At 42.8% G+C, this 17,625-nt stretch overlaps 1 protein-coding gene across 5 annotated transcripts in view; it reads right to left on the bottom strand.

Moving 5' to 3' along the window:
• VPS13B (vacuolar protein sorting 13 homolog B) overlaps window positions 1–17,625 on the bottom strand; it is a 786,697-nt gene that overhangs the window by 24,650 nt on the left and 744,422 nt on the right. For all 5 annotated transcript variants that reach the window (XM_018058289.1, XM_018058286.1, XM_018058288.1 and 2 more), the window contains one exon: window positions 3,934–4,052. In XM_018058289.1, the coding sequence (XP_017913778.1) occupies window positions 3,934–4,052 (119 nt within the window). The remainder of the gene's footprint in view (window positions 1–3,933; window positions 4,053–17,625) is intronic.

Below are 17,625 nucleotides of genomic sequence, written 5' to 3'. Positions count from 1 at the left end.
TTGCTTCCTCCTTTACCTCTCTAGGCTGCTGCTGCTGCTAAATCGCTTCAGTCGTGTCCAACCCTGTGCGACCCCACAGACGGCAGCCCGCCAGACTCCCCCATCCCTGGGATTCTCCAGGCAAGAACACTGGAGTGGGTTGCCATTTCCTTCTCCAATGCACGAAAGTGAAAAGTGAAAGGGAAGTCACTCTGTTGTGTCTGACTCTTAACAACCCCATGGACTGCAGCCCACCAGGTTCCTCCATCCATGGAATTTTCCAGGCAAGAGTGCTGGAGTGGGGTGCCAATACTTCTCTGCAGTTTACTTCAAAAGCATAGGGAACTATATTCAATATTCTGTGACAAACCATAATGGAAAACAATGTGAAAAAGAATATATGTGAAATATATATATACATAAACTATACTTCAATGAACTTAGAACAAAAGAAAAGGAGTCATGGTCTTCTAAAAATTTATGTCAAATCAGGTAACTTCTTCGTTCAAACAGATCCATTGACTTCCCCGTTTCACTCAGAAGAAAACGAAGCCCTGTGCAACGCGTGCCCTCCTTCCAGCCACTGCCTGCCTGGCCCCGGGCCCTGGTTCCTCCTAGCTCACTCACTGCACTTGGCCCGCCCTGGCCTAATCCCTGCTCCTCCAATATGCCGGTGTACTGCTTCTGACTTCTGAACTGGCTGTGCCCTTTGTCTGGAGAGTTCTCCCCAGATAATCATGTTATTAATATCCCCTGGCTGTTTTCAAGTCTTTGCTTAAATGTCAGCTTCTTGGTGAGGCTTACCTATACCAGTTTTTCAAAACTATCCTCTTTCTGTTCCTACAGCCGGGTAATTCCTGGTCCTGACCAGGCTTTGTTTTTATTGCTGCAGAACTCCAACCTTCCACTAAACCATAAAATTTCCTTTTTTATTATGTTCGTTCTGTCCTCCCATTGCACACCTATGAGAATGTGATCTCCTTGGGAGCAGGGACTTGGGACTGTTAGGTCACAGGTGAGAATAGCACTGGCATCTAGTGAGCACTTGAGAAATACTTGCTGAACAGATGAATTAAGGAAAGACAAGTAAATGCTTAGATCTTTCTTATTTCTACCACTGAATGCATGGTTTGTTGCTACTGTCACAAACAATGCCCTACTAATGCCCTATATAAAACATTCCTGAAGTTGTGTGGGCTTGAAATCCTGGCTTATGCAATTCAAAATTTAGTCTTCGGTTCTATTACACTATTATTTGTTTTTACAAACTTCTGGTCAAAGGAAACCGTCTACCCAACCTATTTGCAATATTATAAATTCAAATTAATCATGATATGGCAAGGTCCAAATTAATGAGTTTTTAACCATATATGAAAAGCAAGGGATTTAGAAAAAAAAGAGCTTAAACAAATGTATAAAAGTTGATGACACTATTTTATATTTTAAATTAAAATTTAAATAAATTAACTCTGATTATAAAATATGTTCTTATAGAAATTAATAAATAGAAAATCATTAAGTAATCACTTATAACTGTACATCTATTAACAACTTTGATTCTTTTCTTTCCAGTGTTATTTCTAGGAATGTTTTCTGTATGTATGAGAATGTGTGTGCATATATGTACTTAAGTGTGAATATGTGTGTGTGTGTACATAATTAGAATATATTTTTATATTCAAATTTATATTCTGTTTGCTTTATTTTAGATTCATCACATGTATTTTTGTATCCCACTAAAATCCTATAATGGTATATTCTGGGGATATACCATTTTTTGTACAACTATGTATCATCTATTTCCCTGCTGACAGGATCTGTACTCTGAATATTTTGCCATTATAATTAGTAATGTGATCAAATCTCTCTGTATATCTTTGCCTACTTCTCTAATTATTGCTTTAACTCTTAAGTTCTTAAAACTCTTAAAAGTAGAATTTCCAAGCCAAAGGGATTTTAAAGCTCTTAATATATATTATTAAAGTGCTTTCTAGAAAATAGTCACAATTTACACTTTTAGTAGGACTGTATATGATGGATATGTGTGTTTTCATCACTCAGTCATGTCTGACTCTTTGCAACCCCGTGGACTGTAGCCTGCCAGGCTCCTCTGTCCATGGAATTCTCCAGGCAAGAATATTGGAGTGGGTTGCCATTCCCTTCTCCAGGTATACGATGGAACATCACTGTTAATTCAATATGTAATGTCTTATTTAAAGTTTGCATTTCTTTGGTTATTTGTGTTTCCACTTCCCAGAATTTTCCCTCTGTGTTTTTCACCCTTATTTAGTTCTAGAAAAGGCAGAGGAACCAGAGATCAAATTGCCAACATCTGCTGGATCATCGAAAAAGAGAGTTCCAGTAAAACATCTATTTCTGCTTTATTGACTATGCCAAAACCTTTGACTGTGTGGATCACAATAAACTGTGGAAAATTCTGAAAGAGATGGGAATACCAGACCACCTGACCTGCCTCTTGAGAAACCTATATGCAGGTCAGGAAGCAACAGTTAGAACTGGACATGGAACAACAGACTGGTTCCAAATAGGAAAAGGAGTACGTCAAGGCGGTATATTGTCACCCTGCTTATTTAACTTATATGCAGAGTACATCATGAGAAATACTGGGCTAGAAGAAGCACCAGCTGGAATCAAGATTCCTGGGAGAAATATCAATCACCTCAGATATGCAGATGACACCATCCTTATGGCAGAAAGTGAAGAGGAACTAAAAAGCCTCTTGAGGAAAGTGAAAGAGGAGAGTGAAAAAGTTGGCTTAAAGCTCAACATTCAGAAAACGAAGATCATGGCATCCGGTCCCATCATTTCATGGAAAATGATGGGGAAACAGTGGAAATGGTGTCAGACTTTATTTTTGGGGGCTCCAAAATCACTGCAGATGGTGACTGCAGCCATGAAATTAAAAGACGCTTACTCCTTGGAAGAAAAGTTATGACTAACCTAGATAGCATATTCAAAAGCAGAGACATTACTTTGCCAACAAGGGTCCATCTAGTCAAGGCTATGGTGTTTCCAGTGGTCATGCATGGATGTGAGAGTTGGACTGTGAAGAAAGCTGAGCGCCGAAGAATTGATGCGTTTGAACTGTGTTGTTGGAGAAGACTCTTGAGAGTCCCTTAGACTGCAAGGAGATCCAACCAGTCCATTCTGAAGGAGATCACCCCTGGGTGTTCTTTGGAGGGAATGATGCTAAAGCTCCAGTACTTTGGCCACTTCATGCAAAGAGTTGATTCACTGGAAAAGGCTCTGATGGTGGGAGGGATTAGGGGCAGGAGGAGAAGGGGACGACAGAGGATGAGATGGCTGGATGGCATCACTGACTCGATGGATGTGAGTCTGAGTGAACTCCGGGGGTTGGTGATGGACAGGGAGGCCTGGCGTGCAGTGATTCATGGGGTCGCAAAGAGTCGGACATGACTGAACTGAACTGAACTGAATTTTTGGAAGGAGGGACTATCTTCATATTATTCCTACTGAATTATAAGAATTCTTTTAAGTTAAGGATATTAACTCTGGTTCATATTTACAAAACCTGATGGCAACATTCAGGTCGAAGCGGGGAAATGTGACTTTACTTTTGCTGTAGCTCTCATTGCTCAGTCTAATTACTGATTACTAGGTGGTCATGTGGACAGAGAGGCATTAATCTGTATTTCACACTAACGATAATGTGTAATTCTAAGATGCATGTCTCAGTCTATAAATCAGTTCGTTAAACTTACCAGAGAAGAACTGGAAAGATGATATATTGCTTCTTTTTATGGGTACAGTTAAATGCTAATAACCATATCCTTATCAATTACAGAATAATTAACCAAAAGCTTTATACACACACATATATATATATGGATAACAAAAAATGGTGACCAGTAGGTTTACAACTTTATAAATTGACACTTACCCTACTGCTACTTGGATACTAGTTAAGCCTACCTGTTGGTATTAGTTACGACAGGCCCAGCTTTTCCTTCTGGGGCCACGTTGATGAAGACTGTGCCACAGTGATGGACGGTGTCCACATATACATATCCAAAGCCAGTCAGAAACACAACCTGTGAAAAGAAATTCAAAATCAGGCTGGGAAGCAATACAAAACACTGTTGAAAAGGCTTCAAATATCTTCAGTTCTGACTCAATACCACAAACACTTGCTGGTATCCACGTGTATAGGCTATTCAGCTGACTTGAAAAAAAAAATCAAATCCAGATTTTCAATATCCAGCTGTAAGGTTCATAGGAAAAAAATGATGGATGACAGGGCATGAGTGTCTTCATTCTCTCCTTCTCTGGAATTGGCAAATAATTCTGCATGGGCTGGAGACTAGCCATGGACCAGCTTTATGTGCGCATATGAATCTCTGTGGGGGAAAAAAATCCCTGAATTGAAATGCGATGTGCAAAACCTTTCAGGCTTTTGAGTTTTGACTTAGCTACCATAATGATGCCCTTCTGTGCTGTGGACACCAAAACATACCTGAAAACCCACCAACAAGACATGTTATAATCTCCTCAAGGTCCCTTGCATAAATTGGAACAAGAATGTCAGGTAACTTCGTTTGCTTGGAGTAAAAATTGATTTTTCTTCCATGAGGTGGACTTAGACTTAAAAAAGAGTTCCATCTCAGAAGTCAGGTGCCAGGCTAGCAGAACAGATGTCCTTTCAGCATTAAATACCAATGTTGCTTAAATGGATAAATATTTGAAAACAGAACTATTTGAAAAATAACTCCAAGAACATCATGTTCACAGCCAGCATTACCTGAGGGTAAGGGCAAGAACCTCCTCCTGTTTGGGAACACTGATGCTGATGATGTATATTATCAATTCAGTCCACGCCTGGGCCCTTTTTATTATTAGAACAGCAAATAAAAAGAAGACAGACTGAAAATTCCTGGATGAAGGAACAAAGCTAGGTGTCTGCTTGGCATGGGATGAATATGTTCTAATTTTGACCAAAAGAAGAGGTACCTGAAAGAATGTACACAGAACCACAAGAGTCTGTGATTCTCACCCTTGGATGTGACTTCAAGGTCACTGGGCTTCTTTCTTATACTATGGCCCCTCCTTCAGAAATCCTGATCGTCTTCAATATCCAGGGCATCTGGAGGTCATCTCTGCCTCCCCGTTTTCATCTCCTGCTCCGCCAACTCCTGCAATAGCCTTCGTTCTAATTCTATGGCTACTGCTCTAGTTCAGACCCTTGTCCGCTCCTCAGCACCATCTGTGCAGAGAAAGCACTGTCCCTCTATGCAAATCCTTTCCAAATCCTGTGTATCTCTGCACATACAGGGTGTTGTTACTCAGTCACTAAGTGAATCCAACACTCTTTGCAACCCCATGCACTATAGCAAGCCAGGCTCCTTTGTTCTCCGCTATCTCCTGGAGTTTACTCAGATTCATGTCCATTGAGTCGGTGATTCTATCTCACCATCTCTGCCTCTGTAGCCTCCTTTTCCTCCTGCCTTCAATCTTTCCCAGCATGAGGGTCTTTTCCAGTGAGTCAATTTTTGCATCAGATGACCAAAGTATTAGAGCTTCAGCTTTAGCATTAGTCCTTCCAATGAATATTCAGGGTTGATTTCCTTTAGGATTGACTTGTTCAATCACCTTGCAGTCCAAGGGACTCTCGAGAGTCTTCTCCAGCGTCACAGTTTGAAAGCATCAATTGTGTGGCTCTCAGCCTTCTTTATGGGCCAACTCTCACATCCATACATGACTACTAGAAAAACTATAGCTTTGAAAAGTTATACTGGAAAAACTATCGTCAGCAAAGTGATGTCTCTACTTTTTAATACACTGTCTATGTTTGTCATAGCTCTTTCCAAGGAGCAAGTGTCTTTTAATTTCATGGCTGCAGTTGTTCACTATCCGCAGTGATTTTGGAGACCAAGAAAATAAAATCTGTCACTGCTGCCACGTTTCCTCTTTCTATTTGGCATGAAGTAATGGGACCACCTGCAATGTGGGAGACCCAGGTTTGATCCCTGGGTTGGGAAGATCCCCTGGAGAAGAGAATGGCTACCCACTCTAGTATTCTTGCCTGGAGAATTCCATGGACAGAGGAGCCTGGAGAGCCACAGTCCAAAGAGTCAGATGTGACTGAGCAACTAACACTTTCACTTTTCACAGAGGGACTGGATGCCATGATCTTAGTTTTTAATGTTGAGTTTCAAGGCAGCTTTTTCACCCTCCTCTTTCACCCTCATCAGGGACACCCTATTCAAGGAAGATATTCTGTTTTTTCTGTTCTTTTCCTCAGATTGATACCTACAGCTACATTCCAAAAGCACATTAACTATACTTCGGTTTCATCACCAATCTTATTGTTTGTATTACTGTCACCGGTTTTTATCATAGACTCAATCACTAGATTGTCAACTTTTTGAGGGCAGGAGTGGAGTTAGTTTGTATTCTCTATGGACATGTTTCCCAAATGGATCATTTTGCAAAAACATCTGTTTCAAAAGACTGTATCCTGAATTTGCCCTTTCTGTTCCAAGATAAGAACTGAACTTGACAATGATAAAATGTGGAAGGCAGCCAACCTAAAAAATGGCTCAGCTCACGAATCTAAAACAAAACAGACATTCTTTGAGAGCCAGTCACATTTATAAAAGCTATTATTTTATATGATATGTAGAGTAAGTCAACTGCTTTGTTACTAGGTTTACAGACATGGGATTATTCATTTGCCACAAGCCTTTTAAAGGTCTTAACGCTCCCATCTCCAATCCTTCCTCTCAAGGACTGTCCTAACTTCAGAGGATACCTTAGGGTTTTAGCAGAGAGTGTTAAAAACCAAAACTACCACTGCTCAAAGTAGGGAAGGAGGGGACCAGAAGAGGAAAATACTTATTGTTCAGCTCATTCTCAAAGCAGTCTGCAGGCCTTATGAAATGAGGGTTTATTTACTTCCCAAGATAGTAAAGATAAAGAAGCTGAGGGTTTCCATTAACTTCCCAGGAGACTCTGAATGCAAGCAAATTAACCTAAACCTTTAAGGTATTTCTTCTGGCCAAAACCTTGGACTTGGGAGAGAAATTCTGCTGGGTGTCCCTTTTAGTCATCACTAGAATGGAAGGAATGCAGACTTTAATTCTTGGAGCCTACTCTTGCCTCCTTTCACATGAAGAGAAACCACTCGCAACATCAAGCATTTGGTACAAAGTGAGTTCTAAGGACTAGAGAGTTAGGAACGTCAGTGCCAGAAGAATTAGGCACCTATACCCTAGAAATTAAAACAAATCCTTGTCTTGGTCTGGTGGTTTGATCATTTCATCATTAATTAAATCAATGATCGGATATTTAAGGTGAACCCACAAAGAGCTCCTCACTGCAGCAGGCACTGAGAAGATAAAATCACACCCTCGGTTGCTCCTAGTTTGGTTGGTGAAAAAGCCAAGTACACGGATAATGAGATAAGAGCTAAAAGTTCCAGGACAGCAGTGTATATTTTTCCATCTTAGAGCATTATCCACCACGGTCATGAGGGCAGCACTTTTGTGTGCATTTTCTTCAGTCTTTACAACCAGCACTCAGTAAAGAGCTGAATGGGCGTCAGCTCAAGGTGGCTCTCGTGGTAGAGATTTCTAGTGTTCACCCATGCCCAGCTGCCCTCTCCTTCTAGGCGCAGAGCAGGCTTACACCCGTTAGCCCCTTGCAGTGAGACCAGGCAATGAGACCAGCTTTGGCCAACAAGCTAAAGGCAGTATTGACAGGTGTTAGTTTCAAGCCAAAGGGTAAAAGGGCAAGACTTTTCCCTGCGCTGCAGAGACTGAACAAAAGCTTTATGTTCCACATTAGTGGTTGGCCATATCCACCTGGATGCTTGTTTTTTGGTAAACTTTATTTTGTATTGGGGCACAGCCGATTAACAAGGTTGTGACAGTTTCAGGTGGAACTGAAAGGGGCTCAGCCATACATATACATGTATCCAATCTCCCTCAAACTCCCCTCCTACCCAGGCTGCCACACGTCATTGAGCAGAATTACCTGTGTATACAGCAGGTCTTTGTTGGTTATCCATTTTAAATATAACAGTATGTACATGACTGTTCTTTTAAACACAGTTTTACTGGAACTTATTTACATATTGACTCCATCTAACAACAGAGTTGAAAACTGGTTGATAGAGACTATATGCTTTGAAAGCCTAAAATATTTACTATTTAGACCTCAAAGAAAAAGTCTGTTGATTCCTGTTCCAGGTGGTGGTTATGGTAGATTATTCTCCATTAGGGAATTGCACATCCCAGGGTCTATGCCTTTGTTTAATCCCTTCCTATACTGATATGAAGCTTGGCTTTGTGACTTTCTTCAGATAATGGGATGTCCGCAAGCATGAGCCAAGAAGTGTGAAAAAAAGCTTGCTTTGGGGGATTTTCCCCCTTGGCAACCATGTGAGGAAGCCTGACTTAACCTTCCTATGGAGGAAAGACCACGTGGTAAGAGAGCTACCCAGGCTTCCTGGATGAACTCCTCCCCTGCCAACCCTCCAGCCAAATGCAGCTGCATGGGCTCATCCTGCAAAAACACCACCCAACCAAACCCTCCAGATCACTGCTGTTTCAAGCCTCCAGGCTTTGGCCTGGTTGTTACAACGGGGTAGACAGAAGATAGTGAAGCCTCTGTCAACCTGGGTCCCTGACTTACCACGAGGACAAAGCCCTTGATGACAAACACTGGGATATAGCACGAGCAAAAAATCAGTGCTAGGACTGTGATAGACAGCATAGTGTAACCTAAACTAATGGAGGGAGATATCAGTTCCAGCCAAACCTAAAACGGGAGTCTGCTTAATGCTGTGTACGTGTTCAGTCACTTTAGTCGTGTCTGACTCTGCGACTCTAGGGACTGTAGCCTGCCAGGCTCCTCTGTCCATGGAATTCTCCAGGCAAGTATACTGGAGTGAGTTGCCATGCCCTTTTCCAGGGGATCTTCTCGATCCAGGGGTCGAACCCGAGCTGCCTAAGTCTCCTGCGTTGCAGGTGAATTCTTTACTGCTGAGCCACCACAGAATTCTGGCTTAACGGTAGCAGTAGAAATTGATATTGAAAGCTACAAAAATGGGAATTTATGTTGTGAGTGGCAAGACACTGAGTGAAACTGTTGTCTAAGATTACTTGGGAGGCAGATTATAAACCTAATAGATTTGTAGCTCTAGAAGATGAGGTTTGAAAACAAAACATTAGCAGTGTGTGTTGGCTGCTGCTGACTGCACCTGGCAATGTACTATGAAGAAGAGATGAGCTCAGGAAAGAACTGGCTGGTTTGCAAAGATAAATTAAAGAGAATAAAGAGATTCCAGAAATCCAGAGCTTCGCAAAGGCAGTAATGCTTTTTAAAATTTAATCTTTGAACATGAAGACAGATTAATACTTAGACTTAGGGCTACACATAGGCATCAGAAGTCACTGTTGAAATTTTTTATTGTTAAAGTTACTCAGAAAAAATTTTAGAATGACTGTTTACCATTGCCACAGAAGCTCCCTTAAATTCAGAGAGAGGTAAGGAAGCAAAATAGTACAGAAATATGTCATTAAAAGGACCAAGGATCTGGTTATTAGTACATGGGATTCTCTGGAATCAAACAGATGAGAAGCCCACTGAGTTTCTGAGAAATTAATACTGCCTGATAAACTCTTGAGCCTAGACTAAAAGAGTCTGTGATTGATTATTCGAGACTCAATGTGACTCCAGATGTAGCCAAGGAGGGTCTCTGAGCATGGACCCAGGGACTAGAAGGATGATGGTGAAGGAGCTCTTCCATTTGCAGAGACACAGCTTAGAGATTATTCCTTGCTTCTGAGATTACAATCCCCAAGATATGTGCTTAAAAAAATTTTGGAACTGTTATGGGTGAGAGCATGTGCACATGTCTCGTTCTTCCTCTTTCCAATCTGGAGGAGTTCTTACTATTTTCTGTCCTACAATTTGGCACGGTGAGGGAAGCCAGTGAGCTTACAGGTCTCTAGACGAAAAGGAGCCATATACACACTAAGAAAGCATCACTGAGAAATACTGGATTTCCACTGGGGTGTGGAGACTGGTTAGCAACCTGGGGAGGAGAGTTATTCTAGGCAGAGGTTGGAGGTGGGGTTCAGTTCAGTTCAGTCGCTCAGTCGTGTCCGACTCTTTGTGATCCCGTGGACTGTAGCATGCCAGGCCTCCCTGTCCATCACCAACTCCCGGAGTTTACCCAAACTCATGTCCATTGAGTCAGTGATGCCATCCAACCATATCCTCCTCTGTCAGCCTCTTCTCCTCCTGCCCTCAAGCTTTCCCAGCATCAGGGTCTTTTCCAATGAGTCAGGTCTTTGCATGAGGTGGCCAAAGTACTGGAATTTCAGCTTCAGCATCAGTCCTTCCAATAAATATTCAGGACTGATTTCCTTTAGGATGGAGGTGGGGTAGTGGTGGAGAATGAATTAAGTGATTGATGGCAAAGGGGATATTTTTAATTATTATTGCAGAAGAAGCTACTGAGTCCTATTCAGTGCTGTCATTTAGTTATTTTTGACTTTCTTCACCTCATATTGGTAGTGTGGGTGTGTGTGTGGAAGGTTATAGGCAACAAATAGCGACTTGCTGCTTTGACCACAACACATCTGGGGAATGGTCTGTGTTCTGTCACTCTTGTCTCTGTTAGCGCACCCAGATCAGTATGACTTTAGAAAACCACTGAGGCCTAGGTCTGCCGCCCACTTAGTACCTTATCTTTCCCTACAATTACAAATAAAGGAACAGGGTAATATAACCTGTGCTTTTTATACATTCAGTTACTTTTATAAATATTAAATTTATTTACTATATTTATTGCTACTAGAGATCAGTGGAGAAATAACTCCAGAAAGGATGAAGAGACAGAGTCAAAGCAAAAACACCACCCAGTGGTGGATGTGACTGGTGATGGAAGCAAGGTCCGATGCTATAAAGAGCGATATTCCATAGGAACCTGGTTCCATGAATCAAGGCAAATTGGAAGTGGTCAAACAGGAGATGGCAAGAGTGAACGTCAACATTTTAGGAATCAGTGAACTAAAATTTAGGACTGGAATGGGTGAATTTAACTCAGATGACCACTGTATCTATATCTGACTATATTTATATCCAACAAACATTTTAATTTTTACTTTACTGAGTAATTAGGTTATAAGGTGACACCTGGGAAATAACTGAAAGTATTCTTGGAAGTCTGTCTCTTGTTCTTTCTCTCCCATTCTCTCTCTCTTTTCTTCTCCTGACAGGCTATGTGCAATAAACCAGGGATAGTCAAGAGGGAGTTACACGGCATCCCAGCACTTCAGTTCAGTTAAATAACAGACATTCCTGTTATTAAAAGTCCTTAAGTCACCCCTCCTATGATTTGTACTAATTCCCTGTCACTGGGCTCCAGTCCCGATCATGGTATACTTGCTGGGCTTCATCCCTCTTCAATCCTCTTTCTTTTACCTGATTCATTTTGCCCCACCTCACATGTTCACTTCTTTTTGGATGGTCAACTTTGTGTCAGCTTGACTGACCACTGGGTACCCAGATGAAAACATTATTTCTGGATGTGTCAGTGAGGGTGTTTCCAGATGAGATGAGCATTTGACTCAGTGGACTCTGCAGACTGCTTTCCCCAGTGTGGGTGGGCATCGTCCAGTCCACTGAGGGTCTGAACAGAACAAACGGTGGAGGAAGAAGGAACTTGCCCCCCTTTCCTGCCTACGTGCTAGAGCTGGGACATTTCATTGCATCTTTTCCTGCCCTTGGACTGGAATCTACACCATGGTTCTCCTGGGTCTCTGGCTCATCTATGGCAGACTGGGGGATGTCTTAGCATGAACTGATCTAAAGAGGTGATAAATCAGGCATTGTATTTGTTCTGCTGATCTCTGGCAAAAATTCGTAAGACATTTCACCCTCTATTTTGGGGAGAAATAAATATAAATTTTACTAATTTTATGAAATTAAACTAAAATTAATAAAAGGCTTCCCTGTAGCTCAGTTGGTAAAGAATAAGCCTGCAATGCAAGAGATCCAGGTTCGATTCCTGGGTTGGCAAGATCTGCTGGAGAAGGAAATGGCAACCCACTCCAGTATTCTTGCCTGGAGAATTCCATGGACAGAGGAGCCTGGTGGGCTACAGTCCATAGGGTCGCCAAGAGTCGGACACGACTCAGCAACTAAACCACCACCACCCAGATCAAATAGTTTGTAAAAGAGTATCATAAGAAGGAAAACCCTGGAATAGAAGAATTCAAGACTTGAGGGAAGAAGAGATTTCCATACATGCTATGGGACTGAACACTGACCCACAGAGGGAATAAGGAAGTGAGATGTGGTATACTTGGTTGCAGGCAGTGATTTGTCTTTAGCAGCCAAGTGGCCTGGAGAGACTTTTCTGGCTGGACTCTGTTTTACTCACCACTGTGGTGGCAGTTGTGGAGGCAGGTTTGAGGGTAGGAAGCTTGACAATGGAGAGACTCTTTAAGTGGCTGTTGCTAAAATCTGACCAAGGGGTGATGAATAAAAGACTTGAAGTGGACCCTAGTCACAAAAAGAAGGGGAAGATACAGAGATCCTTCTTAGGAATTTATGCCAGAACTTGTGGGGGAAGTGAGGGATAGGAAAGTACTGGGATGCTGCAGGAAAAGACGGGCTTGGAAGTCAGACAGTCCTGGGATGGAGTCCCAGGCCCACATGCTCTATGCAAGTTAACCTCTCTGAGTTTCGCGTACCATCTACCTGTGCAGACTAATGACAGTATTTGTGTAGAATGCTTGACATAAAGCAGGTATTCAATACGAGTTCATATCAGTGTTACTGAAGGTTTTAACACTAAAAAAATGGGGGTGATATTAATTAAAGCAGAGACTCCAGGAGAAGCTGGTTTGAGGGAACAGAAAATGAGCCCTCTGGTTTCAGATGATGATGGCGGTTTGAAGTGTCTGTAGGTCTTTTGGGCAGAGATGTCTGGTGGGTAGCTAGAAACACAGAGTTGAGGCTTGGGAAGGATGACGTGGCCAGAGATGAGATATCTGGGAGTGACTGGATGATGGGAGCTAAAGCTTGGAGATGAAGTAGCTCTCTGAGAGAGGAAAAGAAGGGGGAAGAATTTCCAAGACAATCAAGGTAGAAAAGACTGGAGGAGGAGAAGAAGGAAATAACAGATATTCTGGGTGTAAGTCTAGTCCAAAAAGGTCTGTCTAGTCAAAGCTATGGTTTTTCTAGCAGTCATGTGTGGATGTGAGAGTTGGACTATAAAGCTGAGTGCTGAAGAATTGATGCTTTTGAACTATGGTGTTGGAGAAGACTCTTGAGAGTCGCTTGGACTGCAAGGAAATCCAACCAGTCAATCCTACAGGAAATCAGTCCTGAATATCCATTGGAAGGACTGATGCTGAAGCTGAAGCTCCAATACTTTGGCCACCTGATGTGAAGAACCGACTCACTAGAAAAGACCCTGAGGCTGGGGAAGGTTGAAGGGGGGAGGAGAAAGGGACTGTAGAGGATAAGATGGTTGGATGGCATCACCGATGCGATGGACATGAGTTTGAGTAAGCTCCAGGAGTTGGTGATGGACCGGGAGGCCTGGCGTGCTGCAGTCCGTGAGGTCAGAGTCGGACACGACTGAGCAACTGAACTGACTGACTGAAGTCTTGCTTCTGTACGTTGTTGTTATTGTTCAGTTGCTAAGCTGTGTCCAACTCTTTGTGACCCCATGGGCTGCTAGCATACCAGGCCTCCCCATCCCTCACTATCTCCCGGGGTTTGCCCAAGTTCAGGTCCACTGAGTCAGTAATGCTACCCAACCATCTCATCCTCTGTTGCCCTCCTTTCTTTTTGCTTTCAATCTTTCTCAGCATCAGGGTCTTTTCCAGTGGGTCAGCACTTCGCATCAGGTGGTCAAAGTATTGGAGCTTCAGCATCAGTCCTTCCAATGAGTATTCAGGGTTGATTTCCTTTAAGATTGACTGGTTTGATTTCTTTCTCTATTACTAAAAAATACTTTAGAGATATCCTTTCTACCAAGTATCTTTGGAAGAAACGGTGATTCAACTAGAACAAACTGTAAACACATAGAAGACTCTTGACCAGGATACTTGGCAGATGTCAGAAGTGGATGCCAATCTGCTGATATCTCTTCTGGCCCTGATAATGCAAAGGGGATGGGGAAGGTGACGGAAGTAAGCAAGAAGCCAAAACATCTGCCCCACACATATTATAAGTCAGATAGTCCCTTGCATCGACAACCACTTCTCTATGTAAAAAGTTGGGGCTGGAGGCTTATGAAGTCTCTAAAGAGGATCACATGCTCTTTGAGCATTAGTGCTCAGCGTTACCTCCGGTCTGATCAGCACCAAATGGGCTAATCACACATTTGAGTCCTGGCTCATCAGGGCATTTACCAAAGTGTCTCATGATATTCTTGTAAGCAAGATAAGAAGTATCTTACACAGTATAGTTTAAAAGTGCTTTTATAGATGCATTTTCTTATCGAAGAAATATGGGCTAGATGAAAGTACAGTCTAGAGTGTTACTGGCTGGCTGAACCCACGCATTAAGGAAGTGTCTCGTGATTCACCACAGCACGTAGACCTTGGACTTGTCCCGTTCAACATATTTATTAATAACTTGGATGAACACATAGAATGCAGGTTCACCACATCTACAGATGACCTAAAGCTACTAGGGATACTTAATAGGGTGGATGACAGCATCACAATTTTTAAAAAGTGATTTCAACAAGTAGACTAGGCCAATAGCAACAAGATTTAATTTATTGGGGATAAATGTAAAGTCCTGTCACTGGGTTCAAAAAGTCAACTGTACAGCAAGTCGTATGATAAAGACCTGGAGGATGTGGTTGACCACAAGTTCAATAATAACAAACAGTCTGAACTCATTAATAAAAAGCTAACTCAATCTTCTACTTTATTAATGGAAGCATAGGGAGGTAATAGCTGGTTAGACCACATTTGGAATAGTATGTGTAATTCTGGCTGCCAGACTTTTAAAAAGGAACATAACACACTAGTGCGTTCAGACCAGGGTAACTGTGGTGATGGGTCTGGAAATCACATTTACTGAAGGAATGATTCAAGGAACCAGAAATATTTGGCCTGGATAAGGGAACAGTTAGAGAAGATGCTGAAGCTGCCTTCAAATAATTGCAGTGTTGCTGTATTAAAGGGGAAGTAAATACTCTGTGATGCCTCAGGGGGTTAAACAAGGGTGGATAAATGGATGGGACAGAGTGTAGCTTGACACAGCCAAGACTTTCTCATAATCATTGCTGGAATAAGCCATGACTGTGAAATCAACTCTGAATATTCATTGGAACAACTGATGCTGAAGCTGAAGCTCCAATACTTTGGTTACCTGATGCAAAGAGCTGACTCTTTGGGAAAAGACCCTGATGCTGGGAAAGACTGAAGGCAAGAGAAGAGGACAGGATGAGATGGTTGGAGAATGAGGTGGTTGGATGGCATCATCGACTCAGTGGACATGAATTTGAGCAAACTCCAAGAGATGGTGAAGGACAGAGAAGCCAGGCGTGCTGCAGTCCACGGGGTCACAAAGAGTCGGACATGACTGAGCAACTGACCAACAATGACACGGGTAGTTTTCTAGGGTGGGATGCCACAGAAGGGGCTCTTGCTCTAGGTAAAAGCGGGAATTAGAAAACCTCTTCTCACCTGTGCTTTCACTGACTTTCAGTTGGCAATGTTTGTAGACAGGGCTGGACTCCAAAGGACAGACAGTGACCCTAGCTTGGTAGAGCAAAAATGACTAGGCCACATGTGAGCAGACCCAGGTTTCAGCCTGATGCTGCTTAATTATAAACCACCTAGCAGATTACTCTTTAAGCCTGAATCCTCTCATCAGTAACATAAACATCAAAATTACTGCCCTGACTACCTTGGAGCTTTTGCAGTGATCAAAGGCTCTATCTTAGGATTTACTACACTTGACTGCATTAATTTAGTTACCCCAGGTGCCTTGAACGTGGGAATTAAACACATTCAGAGCACAGGGTTTGGCCCTAGATAGGTCCTCAGTGAGAGTTTGCTGGATAAATGGATGGAAGACTAAAGTCTGGAGGGGAAAGCACTTTGTAAAGGTCCAGAGTTTATCGGAGAAGAACACGGCGATGATGCTGGCCCCACTGAACACTTCTGTTAAGACTCAAAGATCATGAGAATTTACTGGATCTTTGTAGAATTTACCTGCAAAGGGATAATTTTAACCAGCCTTTTGGGGTTTAAACTATTGTTCTTTGGCTCAGAAATTGCTTTCTATAGACAACTCAATCACTTCCTGTGGTTCTTAAAAACCCAAATCCTTGTTGGAGCTACAGGATCCTGCCAGGTTGGGCCTTGAACCGCCTCACTAGCCTCCTCCCTGGGCCCCCTTTCCTCCTCTGGCCACACTGGCATTTAGGTCGCTGGAAGCCATCCCTCTGAGCTCCCTCTCTGAGCACCAAAACTTTGAACCTGCTCAGTCTGCTGAGAAAGTCTCCCATTCTCTTGTCTAGTTATTGCCTGTTCCGCTTCAGGGCTCATACGCAGGGACTGCTGCTGCTGCTGCTAAGTCGCTTCAGTCGTGTCCGACTCTGTGCGACCCCAGAGACGGCAGCCCACCAGGCTCCGCTGTCCCTGGGATTCTCCAGGCAAGAACACTGGAGAGGGTTGCCATTTCCTTCTCCAATGCATGAGAGTGAAAAGTGAAAGTGAAGTCACTCAGTCGTGCCCGACTCTTAGCAACCCCATGGACTGCTGCCTACCAGGCTCCTCCGTCCATGGGATTTTCCAGGCAAGAGTACTGGAGTGGGGTGCCATTGCCTTCTCCGTACGCAGGGACACAGCCTCTCAAACTATTAATCGTCCACCGTATCACAGCATACCTGTACCCACCTCTCCTTCAAAACTGTGATCAGAGTTCATAACAGCACAACCACCTGGGACTGCTTATCATCTACCTCCTCCACAGGAAATCTCCTTGAGGGAAAGGGCCATGTTCCATTTTTGTTCACTGTATTTTATGTAATCCGAGCTCCAGGTTATAATATAACAAGTGGCACATATTAGAAACTCAGTATGTATTTGTTGATTGAATGACGGAAGCATACTTCACTGTGTTTATATTAGTTAAATGGTAAATACTGTGTTTTCTGTATACCTTATCTGTCTTGAATTTTTCAAAAGAATGTTGTCTAGCTTTGACAAGAATAAGGTTTTGGACTGTCAGCAATTGGAAGCCCGTACACTATGACAGGATTCTAAAGTATTTCCCTCACAGGATCAAAATTATGACTTAAATGATCAACATAGTGGCTGAGACAGTAAAGAATCTGACTGCAACGCAGGAGACCCAGGTTCGATCCCTGGGTCAAAAAGATCCCCTGGAGAAGGGAATGGCTACTCATTCCAGTATTCTTGCCTAAAGAAGTCCACGGACAGAGGAGCCTGGCGGGCTACAGTCCATGGGGTCACAAAAGAGTCGGTGAGTGACTAACACTTTTCTTATTTTCCTCCCCTGTTGTCAGGCTTCCCGCACTGTCATTATGGATAAGAGCCCCAGCTGTCACTGCGGGGCCTCTGTCCCCACCCAGGTGTGAGCCAGGGACACAGCCCC

The sequence above is a fragment of the Capra hircus genome, chromosome 14 (genome assembly GCF_001704415.2).
Source record: "Capra hircus breed San Clemente chromosome 14, ASM170441v1, whole genome shotgun sequence".
NCBI classification, from domain to species: Eukaryota; Metazoa; Chordata; class Mammalia; order Artiodactyla; family Bovidae; genus Capra; species Capra hircus.
The sequence above is the reverse complement of the archived record's forward strand: the minus strand, read 5'-3'. Positions and strand labels throughout refer to the sequence as shown.